The 9374-nt window shown below is 41.3% G+C and overlaps 1 protein-coding gene across 1 annotated transcript in view; it reads right to left on the reverse strand.

Annotated features, from left to right (window-relative positions):
* The window catches only part of LOC108280315 (netrin-G1), a 30196-nt gene extending 21099 nt beyond the window's left edge, over window positions 1-9097 (reverse strand). Inside the window, exons 1-3 of the mRNA XM_053673508.1 lie at window positions 8955-9097; window positions 8502-8585; window positions 4461-4656 (exon numbers count right to left, since the gene is read on the reverse strand). Coding sequence (XP_053529483.1) covers window positions 4461-4656; window positions 8502-8585; window positions 8955-9097 — 423 coding nt within the window. The remainder of the gene's footprint in view (window positions 1-4460; window positions 4657-8501; window positions 8586-8954) is intronic.
* Between the last annotated feature and the right edge of the window lie 277 nt (window positions 9098-9374).

Genomic DNA, 9374 nt, shown 5'->3' on the forward strand with positions numbered 1-9374 from the left:
ATAAACACTAATCAAATAAATAAATAAATAAATCCTACACATTTGAATGTTTTCTTTAGCTGTGCTGCTTCATAACTCGGTTCTCTCGTGATCCTGAATGGCAAAATAAGTTCCTTAATTTTGATATGATCTCATCATGGAGCACAACAACATGACAGAAATAGTAAACACACGCCACCGAGTCGTTCATTTCGAGTGAAGCGACTCGTCGTGGTTGTGATTAACGTCAGCTCCGGTGAAAAGACTCTACGCGTTTCCTAACAGCATTCATCTCTGATCTGCTCTGAGATCCACGCTGGTGTGTGTGAGTGTGTGTGAGTGTGTGTGAGTGTGTGTGAGTGTTGTGTTATCGACACTGTAGTGATCGAGAGTGTCTTCTTCTCATTAGCGTTTCTTCTGAACCAAACATCTCCCCACACTGAGGTTTAATCACAGGGTTTATCTGTACAGAACATTTTGCTGTGAAATGTTTTATCCTTAAACATATTTAGAATCCATTATGTTTTTAATTGTGTGTTGTTGTTTTTTTTTCATTTCCTGATTGCCGTATTGATCCTAACAGCACAACCATCAACTAGCTGATGAATGCAGATTAAATATTTTGCCAGTAATTAACGGGAGGAAAGAATCAGACTGAATTAAAAACCTACCGACGAGTTTAATGGTGAATCGCATTAGAGATACGATTCTTTCAAACTGCTCGGTTAAGCGAATCAGACGATTGTACGATTTGTGATTCGTTTATTTTGCCGTAACGACTCGTTTGACTGATTCACTTCCTTCAAACTGCTTTGTAAAGTGATCTGATCTTTGAGTTATTTGAGTCACCATTAAGACTCACTTTAGTGAATCAATTCTTTGAATCCAGCTTTCTGGTTTTGATTCATTTGAACTGCCATTAAAACTCACTTTAGTATATTCATTTGTTTTAAGTCCCTAAAATATAAAGAAAAGATTCAGTTCATTTGATTCACTGTGACTCGTTTCAGTGATTCGTTTGTTTTAAAGTCCCTAAAAAATAAAAAAAAGATCCAGTTAATTTGATTCACCGTGACTCGTTTTAGTGATTTGTTTGTTTGAAACTTTGTTCAGTTTGATGCTTTTAGGACAACAGCTGTGTATTTTATACAAAATTATATTATTATTATATAATTATATTTCTTTCAGTGTTACTGAAGAACTTTTACGATAAATTCGAATCTGTACATACATTCCTTGTGTAGATCTTTCTTACATCATCTAATAATTATCTTTAATAAATACGTGCTGCTTTATTTGGCTCGTGGTTAAGGAAGAACTATTCTTAATAAAGAGTCCAGCTGTGTGATTAGTGTTCCCCCGACCAGTCTGTGCTTAATGTCAGTGTTATTCATCCTCAGCCTCACACTCCACTGACATTAAGATGAGATTTCTCTATTTAGAAATTGAAATCAGTCCAAAATAATCATAAAAAGGAGGTCAGAAAAACTCACAACAAGGTGGACATGTCACACTGAAACCAGGAACCCAGAGGAAAACGACGGCACGTGCTGTACAGACTCATTTATTCTGTGTAGACGCAAATCAGCTGTGTTTCTATTGCCTTCAGACCAATTTACTGGAGCTGCCACGCTCAACTGCATAATGACAGCAAAACAAACAAACAAACAAATAAACACGTCCTAAGCTAGGTCGGAGTTGTGTAGTTTGTCCCAGAGTATCGTATTCAGATTCTGCAACTTCAGTCTGAAGGTTGCGTCAGTGTTCACGTGGGAAAGTTGCTGGTATTCAGAGTCGGGTTACGCGGCTGCTTAAGTGGATTTTCAGCTCCACATTCTTCAGGTTATTAAAATCACCTGCATTTCTTTTTTTTTTTTGACAAAAGAACATCTGGATCGGGACGCTGTCGCGAAGTTGTGATGGACTTTAACGGGAGAAATGACACACCAGACTTTTCCCAAACTTATTTACAAATTCAAAAAGCCTGGACGTGCCGCTGACCAGCAGAGACGTGGACCTCCATGAGCACCCAGTGACGGAGGCAGAACCAGCACGATGCTGGCGTGCAGAGGGCCCTGTGTGTGGAGACTTCTCACTGCATGGGTAGCCCTGGCTGTGATGCTCACACTAATCACAGCTTTGGAAGAAAATGGCTTCCACGCTCTTAGTTCAGCAGCACAGAGAATAGCACTTGATCCAGCGCAGACGGAGGTCTCTGCATTTCGTCACGCTCCGTCAGGTACACGTGCACAACAGCGTAATGAAGCCATGAGACAGGAAGTGGAGATGAGGAAATGGTAATGTGAGCGCTGGATTCCATGAGTTTCACTCCTTCATCCTGCTCATGTGTTAATCTGTTCTTCTTCTCCTGCGCCTTCATCCTTCTGGACAGAGTTCAGAAGAAAGAATTACACTAATCCACACTCTCACTTTCTGCTCAAACTCAAACTGGAGAGAAGAAAATCCAGTAAGATGCAGATTTTATTCCCAGTCCGGATTTACTGAAAGCTGAAAATCCATCAATGACCTTCAAATATTTTTTCTCTTTTCCATTTCTTTCCATTATTTCCTCTGTGACAATATGAGTGTGATATCACTCCGACCTATCACTCCGACCTATCACTCTCATATCACTCTAACGTATCACTCCGACCTATCACTCTCGTATCACTCCGACCTATCACTCTCGTATCACTCCGACCTATCACTCTCATATCACTCTAACGTATCACTCCGACCTATCACTCCGACCTATCACTCTCGTATCACTCCGACCTATCACTCTATCACTCTAATGTATCACTCCGACCTATCACTCCGACCTATCACTCTCGTATCACTCCGACCTACCACTCCGACCTATCACTCTCGTATCACTCTAACGTATCACTCCGACCTATCACTCCGACCTATCACTCTCGTATCACTCCGACCTATCACTCTATCACTCTAATGTATCACTCCGACCTATCACTCCGACCTATCACTCTCGTATCACTCCGACCTACCACTCCGACCTATCACTCTCGTATCACTCTAACGTATCACTCCGACCTATCACTCTGACCTATCACTCTCATATCACTCTAACGTATCACTCCGACCTATCACTCCGACCTATCACTCTCGTATCACTCCGACCTATCACTCTCATATCACTCTAATGTATCACTCCGACCTATCACTCCGACCTATCACTCTCGTATCACTCTAACGTATCACTCCGACCTATCACTCCGACCTATCACTCTCGTATCACTCCGACCTATCACTCTCGTATCACTCTAACGTATCACTCCGACCTATCACACTCAAATCACTCCGATCTATCACTCTGATGTATTGTCACAGTGATGTATCACTCTGCAGTTGTAAAGGTGAACCTGAACTCAGAGAAAAGAATAATAACATGTTTTTGCTCTTCGTCTCAATTCCACAGCTAAAAATAAAATAAAGGTTACCTCCCTCCTGCACTAAACCTCTCTCACACTCCATCTTCTCTGTTAGCGTCTGTGTGTGTGTGTGTGTGTGTGTGTGTGTGTGTGTGTGTGTGTGTGTCTGTGTGTGTGTGTGTGTGTGTGTGTGTTTCCACACTGGGTTCAGGTGATAAATGAATGTGAGAGGTGATACATATTGAAAAGTAACACAACAGTAAACCACAGCGATAAACAAAGTGATCATGAAGAATAAAAAAAGAAATAACTGTTTACAAATGATAAATTATTAGTTATATTATTTATTATTCATACTCCCTCTTTTGTCTATAAAAATATCTAATTGTAACGAACAGCAGATGTTTACTGTGGAATACAGAGACAGACAGACTGACAGACAGACAGAGAGACAGATAGAGATACCGACAGACAGACAGACAGGGAGACAGACAGACAGAGAGACAACAGAGATATAGACAGAGAGACAGACAGACAGACAGATAGACAGACAGAGAGACAAACAGAGAGACAGAGAGACAGACAGACAGACAGAGAGACAGACAAACAGACAGACAGACAGAGAGACAGACAGACAGACAGAGAGACAGACAGGTATATTGATAGACCTCGTGAATGAAATCTTGTGACATGCTGAAAGATTTATTTTCAGTTTAATCTCTCAGTATTTTCAGTTATTTTATTTATTTCCTGTCACTCTGCAGATATAAAAAGCTTGTGAAGAGTGAGAGATGGAACACTGAGTCTCTACGACAGCGTCACACTCACATGTGAGTCTTCATTTCACCATTTATTCAGGATTTATTCATTAAACCAGGCTTCAGTATTTAAAACACTCACGATTTCTCTCTAAAGTGACTGATGATGTCATTGTCACACGGTAAACGTGCTAACAGGTGTAAAGTACACCATACCTTCATTTAATGTGTTACTGACAGAAAGACAGACAGGTAGACTGAGGGACAGATGGATGACTTGAACACATGGTTAGATACGTTGTATAGACAGCTATACAGACAGTGCACTGACCAGAGCGCAGTAGATCTCGGGCGGTTCTCCACACGTGATGTTCTCCGGCTCCAGATTCACTTTTACGTATTTGGTCATGTCGGTGGATTCTGGCTGGCACGCCATGTAATGCCACATGAGTCCATCATCTGTGTAAAGTTGTGATTTGCAGATGTCGTAGTGCCCCCAGGAGGCCGGGGAGTGCTGTATTGCACGGCTAATACACACCCAACACGCCTGCAATGCTAACGCTAACGCTAGCTGCATGGCTGCTAAATCATTTACAGCGGATAACAACAACGGGAATAAAACACAGAATCCGATACGAGGCTTGGCTTTAGGATGTTTAGGTTTGTGAAGGCAGCATGCTAGCGCTAGTGCCGATTTAACCGGTTCATAATTTTGTAAATATTTACTTTACATTCATTAGCAGAGTGAACTGTATTGCTAAATACGGCTGCAAAATATAGAGTTAGCCGTCAGAAAAAAAATATAACATGCACGCGTAAGTCATTATATGATCCGAGAACAGCACTGAATATGGTATGCTAGCATGCGCGAATCATCAGGGAGAAGTCTTTACATAATTCACTTCTTGCTTTTTACTCGAGTTATTTTCTGTCTTATAAGCGTGTGTGATGTGCAGCAACAGAGGGAGCAAATGTCCAAACTTTGTCTCAAATCTGCTGATAAATATTAGAAATGGATTGTAAAAAGAATCTTTTTTTTTTGAAAAGTTGAAAAAAAACGAGTTTTTCCTCGTCAGATGGTCCGACTGTGCTGCTCAATGCCACTGCGAGTCCTTTAAATAATTCTCTTTAAAGACGTTGTAGCCTTGAGTTCAGATTCCTTGCTAGCCGTTGTTTCCTGTGAGATCGTTCATCTATGAGGAATAAAAGGAGAAAAAAGGAAAGAGAAGGGAAAGAGTGTGAGTGGAGCTAATGATATAAATTCCTACTAAATGAATATAAAATTCGCATTATTGTATTTGTATTTTGTGTTAAAACATCTTCACTTTTAAACTCAGTTATATAACAGATTAGAAGCATGTGTAGCTATTTCATTCATTTCCATCTATATTTAAACTTTCAATATGCAAAAGTATGCTAATGTGTCGGGCTAACACTAACACAGCACTGCCCCCTGCTGGACATCTGCTGAACTATAACAGTGAAGGTCCTTAACATTACAGTTACGTTGTAGAACGTTAACAGGTTGCTGTTTTTGTTCACTAGGTTTTTGAGAAGTAGTAGGCCACTCCTCCTTCTCTGTCACTTAGACACCGAGGCCACACCTCCTTTGCTGTCACTTAGACACAGAGGCCACTCCTCCTTCTCTGTCACTTAGACACAGAGGCGACGCCTCCTTCATTGTCACTTAGACACAGAGGCCACGCCTCCTTCCCTGTCACTTAGACAGCGATGTGTATGTGTGTATACAGTATACAGTTTATATGTGTGTGTATATGTTTATGTAAGTGTGTGTGTGTGTGTGTTTATTTTATATCTGTACCTATGATTTTATTCTCTCTAGTAAAAATATTCTTAAAACTTTATTGTTAGATAATGAAGCTGGCAGTGCGAGAGTTTGAGACATTTTTCTGTGGAATGTTTTAAATTGGTTGTGACTGTGAGTAAGGAACACAAACACACAGGAACACAAACACACCTCCATACACACAGGACATTCGTCTTTATTTCAGCTCTACATGAGAATGTTACGTGTGTGTGTTTACGCGAGCGATGAAGGCAACACAAGCTTCTCTATAATCCACACAGGCTATTTATACACTTCAGTCCGGTCCAGTCACATTGCATATTTTATAAACCTTAATGGAAACCTCAGCGCCTTCAGTGACTCCTGTTTCTCTGACAAATTAAATTACAAACAACATTTATTCTTTATTTGGAGTGTAGTGAATGCTATAAGTGTCCTTCAGAGACAACACAAAAATCTCAGTATACGATCGCACATGCGTGTGTGTGCGTGTGCGTGTGTGTGTGTGTGTGTGTGTGTGTGTGTGTGTGTGTGTGTGTGCGCACGCATGTGTGTGTGTATGTGTGTATGTGTGTGTTTGTTTCAGGAATCTCTAAACAGTTTAATTTCAACCACCAAAATTTTTTTACGTTTATTGAACAAGAAGCCACGCCCAGACCCAGATGACCACACCCTTTACACTGTTACTGATAGCCATAGAGGCCACGCCTCCTTCAGTAGGGCCAACGGGTACACGGATCATCTGCTTTAACAGGTGTGGTCTTTAAGCCTGTCAGTACCAGTGTAAGAGGCGTGGTCTATGTGCCTGGGCGTGGCCACTCTTACAATTGATAGTAAACCTGTTCACTGTTCATCTACAAGGAATAAAAGGAGAAAAACGTATCCCATCATGCACTGCAGTAGATTAGTGCCCATAACACAGAATACCCATAATGCACTATGGTGTGCTGGTCATTAAAATATGATGCTGTCTTACACATTTGACAATGTGTTTTAAATTATGTGTAAGATCTGTTCTGATATGCAAATTATTTCATAAATATGCTAATTAATGCATGATGTCATTTGTGACTTGATGATTTGCATATCAGATGAACTGCAGTGACCCTAAACACACACGCACACGCACACACACCCACACATGCACGCACAGCCACACACACACACACATACGCATGCATGCACGCACGCACACACACACGCACACCTAAACATACAACATTTTAGCACACACCCGCATCGCATCACTAGCAGATGTTCACTTTATTCCTGAGATCTCGCATCTCATTAAACTTGGCTGCATTCCGCGTCAGTAAACACTCGACAGTAAACGGTGTTAATGAGGCAGCAGCCACGCCGAGGATTTCACCTGCCTTCACACTCATATTAAATACTAAAGCGTACTGTAGAACTGACCAACTCTCCAGTCGGAGTGTTTACTGTACACCAGACACCGATACACACCTCATACACACACAACACAATCCCCCAGTACAACACATTCTTCAACACTGATTGAAACACTACAACACTGTGCTGATTTCTAATCATATTTCAATAAACATCACTTCATCTGATTTCAGGACATTTAATCACACGAAACAGAGCCCATGAAAAACTCCACACACAATTTCCCACCATCAGTGAACACCTCGGTTCTGTATCCGAAGCACTCGGCTTATTCCTGGGATTTTCATTTCACACAGATCTGGAAGATTTAAATCAGTGGAGCTTTCAAGGTGTTAATTACGCACTGAATATGCTGACGATTGTTTTTCGCTATTAACCCCACTACAGGTGTCATTTCAGCAGTTTAGATGTTTAATGAATTATTTGAATTCCTCAGTACAGGTGTTAACGTAGCGTGTTGCGTGTTACTTCTACACTTCGGGGGTTAAATCGGCGTATTAGCTGTTCATTTGGTGTTCAGAGTTTTCATTTAAACACCTAAAATCTTACATTTTATACATAAAGTAGGTTTTAATTCAACACCACTGTAAGTGTCTCGATATTTCAGGAGTGAACTGAGCACTGTAGGACGTACTGAAACACTGCCGGTGTCGAGTCGACATTCGAGGGGTTTATTTAACAGAGTCATGAATACACCGTTAATAAGCAATGCACTGGTGTTAATACTCTGCTTCAGGTCGTAATTCAGTGCTGTAGGTGTGCGTTCTTTTGATATTTTAGGATTCATATTCACACTGTAGGTATTCATTCTGCATTCCAGGTGTTAATTACGCTCTCCAGGTGTTTTGCGGGTTAATTCCGTGTTCATTCCTTCTACATGTGAGGTATTATTTCCACAGGGTCGGTATTGATTCAGGATTTCAGGTGTTGATTCTGTGTTAATTCACTTCATGCTGATTGAAGCAGATTTACGATGCGACTATTTCTGATGTAAACAACAACAAATTTGTTGATGTGTTTGAGAAAAAAAAACCTGAAAATGTTCCAAGTGGAACCATGAACACTCCGAAGAACCCTCGAGGAACCTCTGATCAGTGTTCTGTGTCTAATTGCTTGTTTTGTTTATATTTAGTAATTGTGAGTCAGGTATGATACACACACACACACACACACACACACACACACACACACACACACTCACCTACACGGATCCCAGAGTTCTCCGGTTTTAATCCACATCTTCACTTCATCACAACTTCAGCCATAAAAACAGGAGAATTTCTCCACCAGGCCCACGCCGCTCCTCCATCCACATCAGTAACTACTCAAATAGCTTTTTGTTTAAATAAATGAACGTTTTCAGTGTCTCTCTTGCTCCCTCACACACACACTCACACACACTCACACACACTCACACACACATATGCACACACGCCTGTCTGTCTCCACGGTGTGTGTGAGGGTTTGAGCGTGTTTATCCAGGGTGGAGGTTGAGGAGATGATGGTGTTCCTCTCAGAGCCTTACTCACATCTGAACATCTCCACATGGACAGAGTGAGAGTACATCAGAAGCCCACACTCACGCTGCTGCTGGGTCCTAAAACCCACCCAATGACAGGACGGGAGGTGTTCCAATAGTGTTTACTACACACTCTCATCCACTTGCCCGCGCCACTTCCTCCTCGTCCTAGTATTCGGAACTCAGCAGACTGGGAAATCCGACTCGGAAAAACATCAGATTTCTGATCCATCTAACTTGGAATTCTGAGACGTGAGAGCCTCCTCAAGCCAGAATCATTTCCTTTGCAGCAGTTTTAACATTATGAGCGTATGAGTGTATTTAGAGTAGGTTTCTGCACTACGTGTGTTTTGGGTCATTGTGAAGTTGCATCTTCTAAAATCTTTCCTGAACTTCTCCTGGAAAATTCCTTGTTATGATTTATCAAACAGAAAATCAGCCCCAAAGCCTGATGCCTGATGCCTGAAGCTACCACCACCATGCTTCACGGCTAGAACCAGGCTTTGCTG

Source organism: Ictalurus punctatus, chromosome 20 (genome assembly GCF_001660625.3).
Source record: "Ictalurus punctatus breed USDA103 chromosome 20, Coco_2.0, whole genome shotgun sequence".
NCBI lineage: Eukaryota > Metazoa > Chordata > Actinopteri > Siluriformes > Ictaluridae > Ictalurus > Ictalurus punctatus.